This window comes from Neofelis nebulosa, chromosome 3, assembly GCF_028018385.1.
Source record: "Neofelis nebulosa isolate mNeoNeb1 chromosome 3, mNeoNeb1.pri, whole genome shotgun sequence".
Lineage (NCBI taxonomy): Eukaryota > Metazoa > Chordata > Mammalia > Carnivora > Felidae > Neofelis > Neofelis nebulosa.
This window is the reverse complement of record NC_080784.1, coordinates 70,373,253-70,392,665: the sequence shown is the minus strand read 5'-3', so window position 1 is coordinate 70,392,665 and position 19,413 is coordinate 70,373,253. Positions and strand designations below refer to the sequence as shown.

The following is a 19,413-nucleotide window of genomic DNA, read 5'->3' as shown; positions in this document are numbered from 1 at the left end:
CTTTGGCCTTGAGCATCTCCTCTGTGAAGACTAAACATACATCAGACACAGGCTAAACAGGCTAAAGATATTTGTGTCAAATGGGAAGAAAAGCTCAGTAGTGAAACAGATGTCTTCATAACCCCCCTGAATGGGGTGGGAGGAGAGATGGGGAGGGGGTCATTGGAAGCTGGCAGGCCAGCCCAGGGCACACATTTATACCCGAACATTCCTAACCCCACCCTGCTCTGTGGTCAGACACCACCCCGCACCAGGATATTCCAGGAATGAAGCTATGAGGTTACTTTTGTCTCCTGTAAAAAAAAATGTTGTAACATTTTGTTTTCAGAGTTGTAGTGAACACTGCATACTTGTTTATCATGTGAGTGATCCCTACGTCAGTGACATTAGGGTAAGAACAGTGCCCTATCTGTCTAGGTTGTCTCATACCACGGAAGCCTCCGTGATTTTAGACTCACGTACATTTTGTAGCTATTGGTAGCATGAAGGCAGGGAGGTAGAGGCCCTCTTCTCCTTTTCTGTCGGCTGCCTATGTGTTTATATCCATATATGCAAAACCTGTGGGGTTTTCCTCTCTGTTCTGCCATCAGTTTGATCTGTAAGAACATCGGTATTGCTTGCTGGACCCTTCTTGCATGAAGCCCGGTGTCCTGCTTCTGACAGAGGCGCCAAGAGAGCGAGTGTGATCTGGTTGAGTTGTCTTCAGTGCCATTGATCTTACGGGGGGGGGGGGGGGGGGGGGGCAAATGCCCTGGACTGGCTCACTTACCACTATGGAAATATAATTGATTGATAACCATCCTTGAGCTTATCTGGAAAACCATTCATGACTTTTTTTTTTTTTTTACACTATTTTCCACAGGCTGACAAGTTCCAGTGTTTTGTATATTAGGTGTTAATGATGACCAGTGAGCTCTGTAATTCTGACATTTGAAAAAAACAAATCCATGTTTTCTCTATTTGTACTCTCAAAGGTTTTTCATATATTATTTTCTCTTCCTTTGAGAAGTAGTATTTTCACACTGTAGCTTTTCTCATTTTTTCAGACTATGCAATCACCCCGAGAGATTGAAAGTTATTAAGCATAATAACCTATATTGTGTCAAATTGTGGGTACATCCAAAGTGCAGCCATGCATGGGTGTTAATAGGAAATTGCAAAGGGTTCATAAAAATATCTTCGGAAGTTTAATGCATTCAGATTGCATCCAATTAGCATTAGTAGATTTCTAATTTCACTTGGCACATTCATCATAATGAATTTTGTTTTTGAAGTAGTGTTCCATTTAAACTGCCTCTCACATGGAGACTCTGGTCTGGGACAGTGTTTAAATAAAAATAGCCTTACTCTCAACTGCCATTTACAAATATTTGTTGAAAAATAAATTAGGGTTTTAACATTATATTGAATTTACTTGCTCTATAAGTCTAGTAATTATTTAAATTCTTGGGTATGTTGCCAGAGAAAGAAGCAAAGATCCAAGAGCAAATGTTCATGACCTCAGTTAGAGCTGGAATGATAATTTGTTAAGGAATAAAAGATTGGGATAAATTGCTTTACTTAACTTGTGTTCAAAAACCTATTTTTTGGACGTTAATAATTTTTAGTGTTCATGCAAGACTTCATTGGGCTTTGATATTCATAATCGGTTTTAGCAAAGGATTTTTATTAACTGTTTGAAAGCAATTGATTTAAGTTATTGATCTATTTTCTAGACCTATGCATGTGTGGATTGTAAAATCTGTCTTATGTAAATGTGCACTTTTATAACTATGATAAACTAGTTTGTGGAATTTCTTCTCTCATCGAGGGATTGCATTCTAGAGCTTCCAATACTACGAATTTCTTTTTATGTTCTTCCTTATTCCAGTCTCAGTAAAGAAAGACATATTAACTTTATTTTATTTCCATTTTTACTATTGGCTTTTCCATATCAAGCTTGTGATGGTCTTTAAATATTTAAACACATGTTCTTGTTTAATCCATACACTACCTCTTTTCTGTCATTTGAACTATTTCTCCATCTCCTAGCATGTAGATTATACAGCTGCCTTAAATTAGGCTAAAGTAATATTTAGCTTCATTTTTTTCCTGCCATATCTAAATGTGCATTCTTTCTCTGTTTTCCTTTTGATTTTAAATGTTAAAGTGGGAGAGACAGAGTGAGAGAGCCAGCTTCATGCTGTACCTATGACCCTCAAGTAGCTTTATCTCTCCCCTTTTTTCCTCTGGTGTGTTTGTCTGCCTGTGAATACTGCTGCCCAGGGCAATGTTAGGGGTATTAAATTATGGCATAGTAGGGGAGGAGCACTGACTTAACTCTGATGCTGGATTCACGTTTTAGTGTTACCACTCATTTGCTGATAGGTAAATCAGTTGGCATCACTAAGCCTCAAAAAAAAAAAAAATGCATTTGGAGGAACAGATGAAATATAATCCAGTGGTTAAAAGTTTGGCTTCTAATGACAGACAAACCTGAATTTGAATCATGGCTTGCTACTTAGTGGCTTTGTGGCCTCGGGCAGTTTCTTTACTCTTCTAAGCATCAGTTTCAGCTTTTGAAAAATGAATAGTACTTACAGGTCTGGTTTGAAAACTCTGAGATAATGCATATCAAGTGTTTAGCGCAGTGCCTGGCACATTACTAATGCCCAATATTTATTGGCTATTAAAATAATATATGTGAAAGTGCTTTGTAAATGAGTTTCCCGGGACACTCCTACTGGAGATAACGGAACAGAACACATGCACACATTCATTCCATGCTAAAAGCGTCCACTTCTCTTTGCTGGTGACATCACAAGGAGCAGGCCAGGCAGCTAACTGCAGGGTAGGGTCATCAAGACCAAAATTAACATTACGTTGTAATGCTTTTTTGAAAACTATGTTCCAGGGCTTCAGGCATTTTACAGAATAATCTAGAAAACAAAATTAACAGTTGGATATTGCAGGCTCTTTCATTTAATTTTAAGATAGCAACAGATTGACTCCAGAAATACCATGCAGAAATCAGTAGCACAGATAAGGAGCTTTGCTAAGAGCTTGGCTGTGATATATGCTCATGAATACCTAATTATGCCATGCAGTGTAATCAACCAGGGAGACTACAAAAGAACAGAAAGTCACATCAAATGGTAAATCATTACCTAAGTAATACAGACAGCATTAAGGTGCCTCAAGTCAACAACAACCTTAAAATCAATAGTGTTGCAAAAGAAACATCCATGTAGGGCAAATCTGCTATTTGAGAACACCTCTTGTTGCTTTCATTTTCCTAAGTTGCATAATGAGAATGACAGTGCCTTGGGCCTACAGCACTGTCTTACTGTGTCGAGAAATCTTTATATATTTATATATATATATGTGTGTGTGTGTGTGTGTGCATGTGCACACGCACATTTGTGTATGGACACACATGTTCACACATGTGTAAGTGTGTATGTAGGGTTATGATGGCAAAATGTACATTTTATTGTGGATTGTGGTTTTTTTAATATTTGAAAAAGATATCATTTTGGGTATTGTCAACTCCAATCTGAAATCTTCATGATTCTCTCTCCTTCTCACAGTGACTACAATATAATCTTATTTAAGCTCCCCTTAACCTTCCCAACTAGAAGTCTTGCATCCAATCTCTGCCCCTTTCAGTCGTCTCATACAGTGCCACGGAGGGCCCTTGCCCATCCTGAATGTGATCATTTACTCTTCTGCTCTAATAGTTTTCCATTATTTTAACTCCTTTGCTGGAATTGCCCCCCAGATAGAACTTGACACCTGCGGGCTCCTTAGCACATTGCACCACACCTTTGTTCAGTTTCCAGCATCTTTCTACCACTAGGGCTGCAGGCCCTTGAGAAGAGAAGGGAGCCTTAGTTCCTTTCATGTTCCCAGCACCTCACCCAGTGTACATAGAAAGTGCTCAGTGATGGTAGTTGACTGTTTCCTACAGAACTGGATTTAGGAGTGTGTGTTTACTGCTAGAACTATGATGATTAGTGTGTCTTCTTCTGAAGTAAAGAGAAGTGGAAGATAGTCTTTTAAAAATTGAAGGGAAGAGTAACATGTTTAGACATGATGCCTTTGGCCCTTTACCTAAACGAGAATAAAATAGGTCTCTCAGGCTTTAATTCTCTTACATTTTGTAAATGTTAGACACATGGCTATTTTCAAAGTTTTCTGAATTTTTTTTCACTGTGTACAAAGTCTCTGAACATCTATGCCATTCTTTGTAAAAAAAAAAAGCTACCAACTCTCTTGCGTTTTATTTTGGAGTCATGTACATCATCACATAACTTTAGTCTGATAACTCTTTTTGACCTTGAGCACCTTTCCTAGACTTTAAACTGTTTCTTTTCTAAGCAAGTGACAGGCCTGATATAAGCTGTGCCCAACATTGCACACTGTATCTATAAATCTGTAGGCTGAACTTGGGTGTCAGCCCAGTGAGCCTGGTGATCACAGCCGCAGGCACAAACCCACAGAAGGTCAGATGTTTCCTTTGCTGCCTCTCCCAGACCACCTCACCAGACCCTCCCCTCCTTCCCTCTGCCACCAGGTCCTTATGTTTTAATGATGTCTTTGGGCTTCCCAGAGCCCCCTTCTTGATATACCTACCAGGATCCCTCAGCAATGTCCATGGTCCATAATGACTGATTTTCTCTTCTTCTCCACCTCATTACAATTCTTAAGCCTTTGGTGACTGCCATTGAGTCTGTTTCCAAGAGAAAAATATTCTGATAAACAAATTGCTTATGTTTTTATATGTTATAATTATATATATTTTTTATTATTTATAATACTACTTATTACCTTTTCTGGTATTTTTATATGTTAACAGTGTGCTGGGTATAAACTAGAAGTCTCTGATGGTGGCATGTCATTGATCTGGCTGACTTGTTTGGCCAAAAATGAGGCAGGAGGCTGGAGATGGCTTTTGGGGAAGAGGAGGAGAGTCATGCCTTGGAGATTTACTTTCTATCAGAAAATACTTAGTACTTTTTGTGTGCTGGGTGCTGTTTTTATAGGCACAGTCCAGGTGTAAGGTTGGAGGAGTCCAGCACCATGTTGCCCTGATACAAATGGTGTGCCTCCCCTCTAAAACTTTAAAGATGATGGGTAAGATATTACCATCCCACCTAGCCCCATTGTTATAATACCTGTGTATGGAAAAAACTGAAAATCCTTTTGTGCCAGAAACAAATTGAAATCAAAGCCAGAACAAGTAAGTTTGGGCTGATATAACCATGGCTCTGTAAGTTTTCAGTCTGGATACAGGTCCTAGGAATTGAGTGCTGAGTTTCTAAGATCTACTCAGGATGAAAGATGTGGTCCCATATACACATAAGGCTTGGGACATGGACCTGAACCCTTCCTTGGAGGTTCAAAGAGCTATCCTTCCATGACAGGGGGACTAGAAAATTCCAGCCATAAATAGCAAAGCAGCAAAGAAACAAGTTGGAAACTTGGGTGGGAGAAAATGAAGTCACCCATGAGATATCAAAGTCCCAGGTCCATTCTATGAGTGGGTTGGAGGTCCAGATTTATTCTACCCAAGTGATTTGGGAATCCCTGCCCAAGAAATAAATATAAAATCTAGAAGCATAGAAACCTCTAGGACTCTGGCAGAAGGAAGCACACTGGGTGCTTTCATAACCACCAGCTCGTTTCCTCTTCTCCACTTTATTTTAACTCTTAAACCATTAGTGACTGCCATTGAACCTGTTTCCAAGAGGTACACATAGGACATAAATAACGCCAGCAAGATGGGCTCATGTTCAGAGATTACAAACCATGTATGAGGAAAACATGATGAGGGAGAGTAAGCAAATACAAGCTGGAGAATTAGCACTCCTAGAACCATCTGAAATAACTGTTAAGTCACTGTGTTTAAAAATGGTTACAGTCATAAAAAAGAAGGAATCGGAACCTTAAAAGAGATGGGGTGATGTGATAAAAGATGATTTGGATTTGTAAAAGGACTAAAAAGAACTTCTAAGACTGAAAAATATGGCCATTAGAGTTCAGTCCCAAGGAATAAGTTAAAGAGCAGAGTAGATTAAATACCACTGGTGAGAATTTGAATTTGTGACATGGAGGCTAGAATGAGAAAATCTGATAGCATATTCAGAAGGTGAGAACTGAGAAGGCAAGGGAAAACAATATTTGAAGAGAGAGAACAGCTGTGATATTTCAGACTAAAGAAGCACACTGACTCCCAATCAGGGATTCTTAAGCTACAGGGCACAAAAGACAAAACTCAAGAGACAATATGGCACCTGCCCACAAGACAATATGGCACCTGCCCACAAGGAGTTTGAAATCTATAACAGGAAGTACAAAGAAGTAAATAAGCAGTAAAAACAGTGTGGTAGAGTCTACTGCAGTGGGAGACACAGGATAGGTGTGGAAGGACTTCCTGGAAGCGATGCCTATACCAGGGAGTCAGTAGGGAGCGAGCAGAATGAAGGGCGAGAAGCGGGGCAAAGGGGGACGCTGTGGCTCTTTCAGGAAACTGAAGATTCTTCTGGCTGATTATGTTGATGAGCATCTTCTTAACCTACAGACAAAGCTGGCTTTGCCACCACAGGAGGTTCTGTCTGTCCCATTTCTTGGTAAAGCTGCTGTCAGGAAAGTCTAGATGCCGATCATTTAGTAAAAGACAGTATTCTGCATCATTGTATAGGCCAGATGAAGTGTTTAAGAATGGTGAGCGATATCCAAGTTCCCTTTTCTCTGAATGTGTGTGATACTGAAGGGTTTTTAGGTTTTTTTGTGGGGACTTTTGTTTGTTTGCTTGTTTTACTAAAAAAAAAAAAAAACAAAAAACAAAAAAACCCACTGGTCAACAATCCACACATAGCTGCAGTCCTTACATGTGGTGCTCAGCCATCCAGAAGTGGGGTGGGTTGGCCAACGACTCTCTCACATTGCTTAAGTCTTCGGTTCCAAGGCGGGGAGGATATGGTTATGCAGGTGGGCCTTCACTTCTAATGAGGTAGAAGAATAAAAAGGGGGATCTGAGGGCATTCAACCAAGAGCAAGTGCAGAGAAGGGTAGCTTCACTGCCTTAGTCATCCCATTGTCTTTGTATGACCAATGAAAGGGGTTACTTAAAGCTATGTAAAGGCTAATATTACTAAGTCATGGTGCTGTAACATAATGCTGAGAATCTTTTTGAAAGGTACTTTGTCATGTGATATCCTCTTATTCAAATTTATTTTAATAAAGTTATAAAATGTACCGGAATCATATAGAATAACAAATTGATACTCAAATGATGCTGAAGAATCTTACGTTTTATTCAGAACATATCAAAGAAAAATAAAAGATATAGGGCGCTGCTTCCAATACTGAATCATAAATCACCTGCTTTTTTATGTTTGAAAGAAGCCACACAGTGGCTTGTCCCTAGTAATCAAATCTGCACTGTTATAACCAGTGTGCAGATTTTAGAGCTGGTTATGAGTACAGAATCTGTCTACACTCCTGCTGTCTATAATACACCTGTGGGCTGCACATCTTTAAGGACTGATAAAGGGTCAGTTCAGAGTATGTATTGGGCAGTGCCAACAGCATAAATATGGGGAAGTCATAATAGAGGCAACTGTATTTTCTCCTATTTTGACCTTAAGTTCAGACTGTCATTCACACTTCTTGAAATCTTATCTTCCAAGAGATTTCCATCCTGACACGGTCCTAGGATTTCAAAGTTAGGGGGCTTGGCAGACTCATTGAGCTAAAAGTTGAAAACACTTGCATGAGGTGCTAGCTTCTAATTCTGACATACCAAGATATTTAATAAACTCTTATATTTTTTGTCCCCAATGTTTCTATCTGTAGAGCAGTGCTACATTCCTGGCCACCCCACAGGAAAAATGGCGTGATGAATTAATAAGTAATTATAGGAAGCGTGTAAGTGAGGATGGTATTTTCCTGCTCTTACGTTAAAAACAGGTGATCGTGTAAAATGTCATTTAAATGTGGTACATGGAAAAGAAATATATTAATTTTTCAGGTGACTTAATAGGAACTGGACTGAAACCAAAAATAAAGAAATCTGAATAGAGGGGGGGGTGCCTGGGTGGCTCAGTCAGTTAAGCGTCTGACTCTTGATTTAGGCTCAGGTCATGATCTCACAGTTTGTGAGCTTGAGCCCCACCTTGGACTCTGTGCTGAGAGCACAGAGACTACTTGGGATTCTCTCTTTCCCTCTCTCTCTGCCCTTCCACTGCTCATGTACACACTCTCTCTCTTCCTCGCTCTCAAAAATAAATAAATAAACATTAAAAAAAAGAAATCTGAATAGAGAATTGTTCAACAGAACCAGCATGTATTAGATACTTAGCACGTGCCTAGCATTTTGTTATGCTCATTTCAGAGGCTACAGAAGAAAAATAAAATGTGATTTCTTTCTTTGAGTTACTTACATAATCACTGAGTAGGCAAACAGATGTGAAACTGAGAACCAGTTAAGACAGTGATTAAATGTCAAAATGTAGATTGCAAAAGTTCTCAGAAGTCAAAGGAAGAGCAGTGAATATGGGAAAGACGTCTTGCTGTGGGGTGAGGTGGGGCATGGGGATGGGACCCAAGTTGGGTCCTTGAAAGGTTGAAACATTTAGAAGGTAGCAGGGGAAACATTCTGGGCACAGCTTGAGGTAAGAGGCAGGAGTCCTCTCAGCCTGGAGCAGGGGATCCTTAGAAAGTCCTGGAAGTAAATATTTGTGGGTAGATCTGGCCCAGATTGTGAAGAGCTTTAAGTATGGAAAAAGAAAAGTTTGAACTTAGGTATTTGGGTGATAGGGACTAGAGTACATTTCTGAGTTGGTGAGAGAAATGATAACGTGGTGTTTTAGGAAGTTTGAGGGTTCAGCGGCCATGACTAATAGAGACAGGGGGTGGGGTAAGAGAGCAGATCGAACATGGAGAATTAGTATCTGTGCTACAAGTGTCATATACGTTTTTCTCACAGAAAACCTCCATGAATTTAACCTCACTTAAACTTCACAGAAACTGTGAAGTAGGTCATCTTTTACAACAGATGTAGAAACTGAAGCCCCGGTTAATGAGCTGCTAGGGTCCTGCAGCTAGTGTGTGACAGAGGCAGTGGTCAAGCCCAGCCCTGTCTTCCTTCAGAGCCTTTGCAGTTGTCTTATCATTGCCCTTCACTGAAATATCAGAACCATGGCTCTTCTGATGACTCAAACCTTATAGACATTTCTTGTTTCTGCAAGTTTAAGTTAGGCGGAAGTCACGCGTGTGTAGGTCAAGGCAGCATATTTGGGTACTCAGAGATCGACTCCAGAATGCTGAAGTTGGTATGTCGCAGCCATCTACACTCCTGGGAAACAGACCCACACATCCTTAGTGGCTGTGAATTAACCAGGCTTAACCTGTTGATTCAATAAAATGTAATAGCCAAAGAATATTTGAGAAACCTTTAAAGATCTATATAATATAAAGCATTTCATTTGTCACTGTATCTTGAGAAATCTTCACAGGAGAGTAGATTGGATAAATGGGATATTGACAACGTGGAGCTAAATAAAGACTGTTTCTTTTTTTAAAAAAAAAATTTTTTTTAACGTTTATTTATTTTTGAGACAGAGAGAGACAGAGCATGAACGGGGGAGGGTCAGAGAGAGGGAGACACAGAATCTGAAGCAGGCTCCAGGCTCTGAGCTGTCAGCACAGAGCCCGACGCGGGGCTCGAACTCACGGACCACGAGATCATGATGTGAGCCGAAGTCGGCCGCTTAACCGACTGAGCCACCCAGGCGCCCCTAAAGACTGTTTCTAACTCACAGAGCAGAGCAAGGCACAAAAGGCAATGGCTTATTGCCACTGCCTCATTCCTGCGACGGAGATTGACCATCCAGCCTCACAGTCGCCTGCAGCTCTACTGATCTGCAGTGCTCTCACATCCTCCAGTCCCTGTCTGTAGTTTCTGAATTGTCTGGTCACGTTTCCGAGGGAGGCACAGGAACGGTGGGCAGCTGCCTGGAAGAGGTGGCGGGAGGGCATTAGGGATCAGAGGGCCGGCCGCTCTGCAGTGCCATCTGGAGTGTGGGCACTCATGGGGTGGGGGGGGGGGGGTGGGGGGGCAGGCCTAAGGCAGCGGTTTTGGACATCTCAGATGATGGAGAATATAGAAACATTGCAGGCTTATCCTGATAAGAGAATTTAACGAACCCTGTGGTTTAGAAACTTTGAATTTGCTTCTCTTCAGTTCGAGAGAGAAAAGGAAAATTGATACATAACAGTGTCTCTAAAGTTTATGAAGTTTTCAACCAAACAAACATTTTAAGGGGAAATGACTGTTTTTAATATTAATATTTGCTTCAGATTTTCATTCAAAACTCAAACATCAGAGGTCTCGTTTAATCTCAGACACAGTGGTTGGGAGGAGAACTTTTAAAAGGGTAAATGTATGATGGGTGTTCTGATGATATTTAGTCAAATTGACAAAGCGCCCCCCACCCCTTAAAGGGTTTTTTAATACTAAGAAGAGGAATCTTACTAAGTAATCATACTTGCTGATAGCTATTCATATTATGTGTTCCTTCTCTTAAGATCCATACGAAGCCAAAGTCTCCATCAGGATGCAGCCATGCCTTACCTCTCCTGCCCATTTCTCTTTTTTCTAGTCTCCATGCCCAAACTCCAAACCCTAAGAATAGTATATGGGTGGGTCAGGCTTTTAATAAGTGTTTGAATCTTTCAGAGGTGCCTGGATGGATCAGTCAATTGAGCGTCCGACTTTGGCTCAGGTCATGATCTCATGGTTTGTGAGTTTGAGCCCCACATCAGGCTCACTGCTGTCAGCCTGACAGTTCAGAGCCTGCTTCAGATCCTCTGTCCCCCACTCTCTCTCTCTGCCCCTCCCCCGCTTGCGCTCTCACTCTCTCTCCCCCTCCCTTCTCTCAAAAAATAAATAAAACATTTTTAAAAAGTGTTTGGGGGTGCCTGGGTGGCCCAGTCAGTTAAGCATCTGGCTTCGGCTCAGGTCATGATCTCGTGATCCATGAGTTCAAGCATAGGGCTCTGTGCTGAAAGCTCAGAGCCTGGAGCCTACTTCAGATTCTGTGTCTCCTTCTCTCTCTGCCCCTCCCCAGCTCACGCTCTGCCTCTCATTCTTTCTCAAGAAATAAATAAACATTAAAAAAAAATCTCCCTGACAGATTTCATTATTAATTACTTCTATGATTAAGATATGGCTAAGAAATTAGTGTTGAAAAGAAGGATACATGTAATTTTTTGTTTGTTTATTGTACTTCTACATATGCCTTTAAAGTAGAGCCTGTTGTAAGAGGAATTTTAAATTGAATACCAGTGCATAGGGTGTGTGTGGGTGTGTATTTCTGTGATGAATCCAAACATGGTCTTCTGGATCTTAGAGTTCTTTAAATTCTAAAAGCTTAGAGATTGACTAATAAGCCAAATCGTAATATGTTTAAACTGCCTTGTCTTTAGTGAGGTTGTGTTTTCTTTGGAAAGATGTGTATCAGAAACCTCCAGAATTATCGAAACTTAAGCTTCAACTCTCTGACCCCACAGAAGTGTAGACAAGGTCAGTGATTGAGAGCCAGTAGCCCTGGAGCTCTTTATATTGTAGCTAAAGTAGTTGCTCGTGATATTTTTATCATTTCAGCATTTCTTTTTTTTTTCTTGACTATTTACATTTTCCTCTATTTCCATTTACTTTAAAAAGTGTTTATTCAGTAAATAAGTGAGTAGCTACTAAATGATATAGTTAGATGGAAACATTGGGTTGTCTGGTGGATATATTCAGGGAGCTCTGTGTTAGACATTTAGTAGTCTGAGAATGTGTAATGCTTCAGTATTTCTTTTAAGGTGCTCTTCTGTAACTGTTAGGCTGGTTCTTCTCTGTTCTGGAACCTGTAAACATAAAAGTCAGCAATACCGTGCTGTGCTAGGGGGTACGGGATGCTCATCAACTCCCTCATCTGCTTGTATAACCTGTCTCATTTTATTTTTTTTTTAATGTTTATTTATTTTGAGAGAGAGAGACAGAGTGTGAGCGGGGGAGGGGTAGAGAGAGAGGGAGACACAGAATCCGAAGTAGGCTCCAGGCCCTGAGCTGTCAGCACAGGGCCCGATACAGGGCTGGAATCCACCAACTGTGAGATCATGACCTGAGCTGAAGTCAGACACTCAGCCAACCGAGCCACCCAAATGCCCCTAACCTGTCTCATTTTAATTTAGTAACATTTCTCAAATGCCAGGTCCTGTGCTAGGGGCTAAGAATACAGGCAGAAAAGATTTAGCCCCCTCCTTCAAGGAATGGGCCCACCAATTCCTGTCAGTTTGTCCCAACCCTTGGACACTTTGTCTTTAGTCTTTCCTCTGATTTCCACCTCCAATTCTGCCTGTTTGATCCAGTGATTTAAAAATGACTCATGCTGGGCTGCCTGGGTGGCTCAGTCTTTTGAGTGTCTGACTCTTGATTTCGGCTCAGGTCATGATCCCAGGGTCATGGGATTGAGCCCCATGTCAGGCTCCTTACTGAGCATGGAGCCTGCTTGGGATTCTCTCTTTTCCTCTCTCTCTCCCTCTGCCCTTCTCCCCTGCTCACATGCTCTCTCTTTCTCTTAAATAAATAAATAGATAGATAAATAAATAAATAAATAAATAAATAAATAAATAAATAGGCTAATGCTCATTTTTCATGTTTGATTTTTTTAAAATATATTTCTCATACCCATTAAGTATCTCCTTTTAGAATAATTGAGCCAACTTCTCTGTCCCTTTTTGTTATCATACCTGGATCTGCAGCCCTTCTAAAGTAACTCATGCTTGGAGAATCTTCCATCCATGACCTCCCCCAATGAGCCACATTGCCCTGATTCCAGGGGCTGGTGATTCCAGGGGCTGGTGATGAAGCAGTTACACTTTGACCAGTTTCAAGACCTTAGATTTTTTATTTCTTTCCTTGACTGCTTGACCCTGTTTGCCCTGTGGCACAGTTTACTAGTTGCCAGCCTGCTTTATCCATCACTACATAGTTACCGAGAATTTTGCATTTTAAGTTATTCATCTGTAGCCATCCTTTGGCCTTTTGGCCTCATCTAGATAGTTGGTTGTGATAGTTGATTTATGTATGTAGCACGTGGTCACTAAATAAATACTGCTTAATCATTAAAGCTGTAACTTTAAGGGAATATTTATTTAGTTACCCTTCCTAACCTTCTTTTGGAGAAATGGCAATAGAATCCTATACCTTATTCTGATTGTCTCCATTTTAATTTTTTTTTTTTAACGTTTATTTATTTTTGAGACAGAGAGAGACAGAGCATGAACGGGGGAGGGGCAGAGAGAGAGGGAGACACAGAATCGGAAGCAGGCTCCAGGCTCTGAGCCATCAGCCCAGAGCCCGACGCAGGGCTCGAACTCACGGACCGCGAGATTGTGACCTGAGCCGAAGTCGGATGCTTAACCGACTGAGCCACCCAGGCGCCCCCTAATTGTCTCCATTTTAAAAGGAGAGTTTAATCTTTCAAAAGGAAAGGAATTTTAATATCTTGGAATATAGGAATATACACATCCTTTTGCTTTCCTGTGAACATTAACAACATTTACGGTGTAACTCCTGGGTGTAAGAAAGAAATATTGATTGAATGCAGTTTTTATCACATTAAGTTTAAATGTTGAGTTGAGGACACTCCTACTATTTTAGTCACTCTAATACCCTAAATTTCTGTAGCTCCCGCTAGCAACTTCTGAACTTTTAGGCTAATGCTACCTGGAAGCATTCTGAACGTTTTGAGTGCCCCTTGGCAGTGTTGCGGAAAGTTGACCCACTGTGTTTCTCTTCCAGCATCCAGTGCTTGATGAGCCGATAGCCGAAGCTGTCTGTATTATCGCAGACACGGATAAGTGGAGTGTCCAGGTAGCCACAAGTCAGAGGAAAGTGATGGACAGCATGAAACTGGGCCAGGAGGTCTTGGTCTCTAGTCAGGTGTCCAGTTTACTTCACTCCATTTTACAGCTTTACAAGCTTCACCTCCCTGCTGATTTTGTAAGTACTTGTTCTCGTATTACCAAAGAAATATAGTTAAAAAAAATACTTTTAACAATATTTTTATTATAAATTCACGACTGAAATGTATTGTTTTTAGTATAATTGGACGTTAACCTAAGTAAAAATGGAACGTGCAACATAAAACCAGCAAACAGGATAGATTTCAGTAACAATAGTTAAAACAACACGGAGTGACACTGAAATCTTTTTGGATAAGGTATACGGTAAAGGAAATAAGGTATGGGGGAAGGGATCAAACATAAAAGGAAATTTAAATTCTTCCTTTAGAGAACTCATTAGTTTTCCTTTTTTTGGATCAACATCAAGCAAACCAGTCACTGAAGAGATTGTAGTTCCTTTTGTTCAGGGACCGCTCTCATAAAATTGTTAAGGATAAAACAGAATATCATTTGTGTAAACATTTAAAATTTTGAAGTACCATACCCATAGAAGATGGTATCAGTTGTGTTCCTTTTCAGGTGGGATTTTAAAATCGATTTCATAACGTTATATTAAAGGCAATAAATAGAGCTCATAAACTCCTAGAAAATGATCAACAGCTCTCCCCCAGTCACTGGAATGAATATATAAAAAATATATGTGTGTATGTGCAGAGAGACTGAGAGAAAATGTAGTTTGAGAGGGAAGGAGGGAGGGAGAAAGGTCTTAAAAGTGGAAGAGAGGCTTACAGGCACATAGCTGGGAAGAATGAAAGTGAGCTGACCTTGGGGATTTGCACTGAGGTGAAAGAGCGCCCACCTTCTCCGCTGTTACCCCTACACTCGGCTGCCCTCTGCAGCATACTCCCAGACCAGAGCATCCGTTACCTCCGCACGAGGTACAGAGCTATTTAATCACAAAGTGAGAAGCTGAATGTGAATTACCTACACTAACCATGAATGGAGTGGCAATTTCTCTGAGATCTTGTGACCTACCATTGCACCACAGTCCTCAGAGAGTCAAGACTTTCATGGCCTTCAAGAAGGTGATTTGAAGTACTGTGTGGTTGTTGTGGCAGTGTGGCATGACAAGGAGACCCTGCAGTGCAGCCAGGTGAAGCCTAGGCTTTGCCATTGTTGAGTTGTGTGACAGTGGACAGTCCTGAGCATCTCTGAACCTCAGCCGTCTCACTTGTAAAACAAAGGTAGAATCCATTCAACAGGCATGTTGTGAGAATGCTCTGAAAATTCGGTCTGAGATACTGCTTTTTAAACTTCCAAAGCACCATGCCCATGTGAGATGCTTTACCAGTCAGGGTACAGCAGTGGCCAGTGCATGGCCTTTGGGATCCAGTAGCCTAGGGTCATATCCAAGCTCTGCTACTTCCTAAATGTGTGACTTCTCAAGGTCTGCATTTCTCCATCTGTAAAGCTGAGGAAGTAAGAGAGCTTATCTCATATGGTTATGAAAGTGAAATTAGAGGATTCAGGTAAAGCACTTGGAATAGTGTTACATGTGATAAGTTCTCAGGAAACAGGTACTAATAGTGTGACTACTGATAATAATCAGTTTCATGAATAATATTAATGACTGACAACACCTTTTCACCAAAATCTTTATTTGGGCTTTATACTGAAGCATACTCTCGCAGGACCTCTGTCCCAGGGGGTGATGTGAGAAGCACTTACGGGTTATGATGGCCTTACTTTTGTTCTATATTTGTGGGCAGTTTTTCTTTCTAATAGCAAGCTGCATCATGCTGATTTAGTGGCCGAACTTTGCTTTTCTATAAGGAAAGAAAGATATATTCGATTTTATACTTTTTTTTTTTTTTTTACTATTTTAAGTATTTACCATGTTTCATATTTTTTTCTGTAATATATAGCTCTTATTACATTTGACATCTTAGTTATCCAAGCAATAAATCACTATAATTAATTCTTTTTACTTCATTTGGGCTAAAGTATGTTTTTTGGTTTGTTTTTGTTTTTGTTTTTGACAGAAGCATGTTTAGCCACTCAGTAGTATGAATGAAATGACTTATTTAACCTGACAAAACCAAGCTGAAAGAAAATTTCATTTGCAGTTTAAAATTCTCCCTAAAAATCACTTGACTGAAACACATGAGTAAATGGCTATTAGAGCCTTCAGTATAAAAAAATGAAAGTAGCTATTTAAAATTTCAGAAGTTAAAAATTAAACAAATCCATCTCAGGAATAAAATCCCAGAAAAAGGGGAGGGCAGAGCCCAAAGTGATTCTATATGATAATCAGACCTTTTATAAAAAAATTCTAAATGATTTGATTTTGAGTTTAGTATACATTCCATATAGACCAATGTTCTCTTTATTTCCACATTACAACATACAGCTTTCATGGGGACTATGAAAACACCATAAATTAACCATTTAAAACAAAGGATTCAACATAATGTGAATGTTCTTTTTAATATTTTATAACACTCTTATTAAAAACTTTGTGTTTATAAGAAACTGAAACTTAACGGGAGCTCCTTTTACCGCTTAACTCTGCTTATTTGGAGGAGCATTTCCATGAGGATTGGTGAAACCCTCCTTGCTTTAATTATTACTCTTATTAGACACTTACCAGTTGTTTTTCCTCTACTCAGCACAATACATTTAAAAGATTTTTAAGCCAATGAAAAACTAAGATTGCATCTCGAATACTTTTTCCATGTCACTGATCAGCCCAGATGGTCAAGATCAACATTTTCAAATGCATCTGTTAATCTTTTTACCTTGAAAATAACAGGCGTAATGGTCTAGAAGAAAATTATGTATGATGGAATTACCCTTGCCAAAGCCGTCAGGTGTCTTACTGAAGATGCTTGGATGGCTCTGCCTGCCAAACGCAAAAGCATTTGCCTCTGGTGAAAGACACAGATGGTTGCTATTCTCTAAAAAATGAAGTTGGACACAATTCCAAGGGTAGAGATGTCCTGAGAATAATTGCCTTTTCTTTATTGTTATTAAAGACCTAGTTAAAATGCAGTCTTGAGAGCAAAAACAAAAACAAAAAATTTAAAGTAACCTTGTTCCATTCACTCTACTTTTGGGGATGTATTTCGCCAAAATAATCTGAGATATAGGAAAACGACAACAAAGATGTTCTTTAAAAAATTATAGCAACGAAAACTCAGATTGCCATGTGGATAAGCAAATAATGATAATTTACATTCTCAGAAATTATTTTGCCATAAAAATTACTTTGATAAAGATTTGTTAATAACATAGGTAAAGGATTATTATAAAGTTTTTTAAAAGTAGGAAATAAATGCACTTAACGGAACGATTTCATCTATGTTAAAAATGCTTTTTAAAAAAGACTAGCAGATATGTATGAAAATCTTAATAGTCATTAGAAAAAGTAAACTTGTTTTATATAAACCTTTCCTTATACCTACCAGTGGTAGGGTTTGATGTGGTCTGTAATATTTATGTGTATTTGAAAGGAATGAGGTTATAGGTGTGTACTTAGAAAGGAATGAAGAGAATTCCAGCTCTTAGAATATTGGCAGAGGTTTGAATGCTGCCCCTCATCCTGAATGTTGTTGGCTCCCCAGTGCATCATGCATCTTGAAGACAGACTACAGGAGATGTACCTGAAAAGTAAGATGCTGTCTGAGTATCTGCGTGGTCACACACGAGTCCACGTGAAAGAATTAGGTGTCGTCCTGGGGTGAGTTGTGTGACGTGCCGCCGTTTCTCCCTGTGATGGGGCTGACCCTAACGCTGCTCCCACCAACCACGTAGCCTGTGTCGCCCGGCACCTGCGGGCCCTGTTACCCCACTGAAACGTCATCAGACGTGTGCCCCTGCTGCTTCCCATCTTCGTAGCTCCGACACTGGAGTTCCGGACCTGGAAACGAGCGCAGAACTTTAAGCTAGTGGTACTTTATGTTAGTCTTCTCCCTGGATTATTTTATGCTTGAAAGTGAAAAATTTAACCCTACCGGACCTGCCCATTTCTAGTCATTTCAGTAAGATGTCGAAGGCGCAGCCTGTCAGACCTGCCTTTTGCTCCCTGGAGGAGGGAAGAAAGGCCATGATCCTGGACCTTCAGGGGCCACCTGCATGTTTGCAGGGTGACAGCACTTGCCCCTCCTCCATTACAGGCCCTTTGGAAGAGGAGGCATATTGATGTTACTGATAATGTATATTGTCCTCCACAGGGTCTTTGCCAGAACTTCTCTCAGAGAAGAAATTATGACCTTTGTTAGTCTCTGCTTAATTTTTCCACAAAGAACTAACAAAAAGACACTGTGTTTATGGGGAATTGACCCCCTTAACTATGATGAGGATTCCCCTAAGTTTGAGCAAGAAAAAATTGCATATATGATGTCAGCCTTGAAATTCTCCATCAAGCCTGCTAATCAAAGTATTATTTCAAGGCTCGGGTCTTTGCATTCTTGTCAGACTTTTTCATCTTTCACACCCAGGATGTGACTTACAGTACTGTGACTCTGGCATTTCCTGTCATACATTTTTTTTTCCATACTTATTCAAAAAATATTTTTCCCTTTTTAGGCGTTTGCTTTTGCAGTTAACTTGCAACATATCTCTTTGTTGTTGTTGTTATTGTTCCTAGTTTTTGTTTTGCTCTCTTTACCGGCTTCACACTTTGGTCCTGCTCACTAGGCTCCCCACTGCCAGATGTGTGACTTGTATTTCTAGGATCTTTCCCTGGCTGGCAGGTGTCCATGGACACTATTAGAAAGACCAGAAGGATTTATTTACCCCTCTCATCGCTAGGTCATCTTAGTGCATGATTAGTGGGGGTCACATGCAGCCTCTCTAGCCCCTTCCCCTCCTAGTCAGAGCCAGCAGCACAAAAGGTACTGAGGAACTTCTTATGTAGCCTGAAAGGAGATCTGTAGGGAGTGTTACTGGAGAAAGCATAGAACATTCCATGAAGTAATGGCAGCTACCTTTTTAAATTTTATTTTTAATTTTTCATTTTTGGAATTCAGGGGGAAAAAATAGGACATATTCCACGGACTGAAGCAGTCCTAATTTTTTTCAGGACATTTGGCAGCATTTAGCCAGTGACCACGCTGTAGCCGCTTCTGCTGTAAGAGAGGCAGCCGAAGCCACGTCCATTTGATGCTGTGATGTCTCTTGATTCAGTATCTGTTAGTGTCACTTTGCTGTCAGAATGCTGTGGCTCAGATGCCTAGTGAGGATCTAAATCATGTAACCTGTTGAACAAATCCTCAAGTGTTTTGAAAAAGCTCCCACCTTCATCATTATCCTAAGACTGATTTGAGCCCAGGTGCAGAATCTCAGTATGCGCTCAGCAGTGTTGGCTAGAAGAATGATGAGCCACTGGAGAAAACATTAATTGTCAGGGACTATAGAAAAGTTATGGGCTTAAGATTGAGTGACCTCTGCCTTGGGAAGAACAGCCTTGTG

General features: G+C 40.3%; 2 protein-coding genes across 9 annotated transcripts in view; one reads left to right on the top strand and one right to left on the bottom strand.

Moving 5' to 3' along the window:
• The window catches only part of FNIP2 (folliculin interacting protein 2), a 132,286-nt gene that overhangs the window by 108,876 nt on the left and 3,997 nt on the right, over positions 1 to 19,413 (top strand). For 5 of the 6 annotated variants that reach the window (XM_058721020.1, XM_058721023.1, XM_058721021.1 and 2 more), the window contains 2 exons: positions 13,838 to 14,038; positions 17,565 to 17,680. In XM_058721020.1, coding sequence (XP_058577003.1) covers positions 13,838 to 14,038; positions 17,565 to 17,680 — 317 coding nt within the window. The remainder of the gene's footprint in view (positions 1 to 13,837; positions 14,039 to 17,564; positions 17,681 to 19,413) is intronic. The other variant, XM_058721024.1, reaches the window with a different exon arrangement.
• The window catches only part of SPMIP2 (sperm microtubule inner protein 2), a 99,174-nt gene continuing 95,349 nt past the window's right edge, over positions 15,589 to 19,413 (bottom strand). Inside the window, exons 5-6 of one of the 3 annotated variants that reach the window (XM_058721027.1) lie at positions 17,788 to 17,860; positions 15,589 to 15,767 (exon numbers count right to left, since the gene is read on the bottom strand). In XM_058721027.1, the coding sequence (XP_058577010.1) occupies positions 15,736 to 15,767; positions 17,788 to 17,860 (105 nt within the window). In that variant the 3' untranslated portion in view covers positions 15,589 to 15,735. Of the gene's footprint in view, positions 15,768 to 17,566; positions 17,861 to 19,413 lie in introns of those variants that run through there. The other 2 variants (XM_058721028.1, XM_058721025.1) reach the window with 2 other exon arrangements.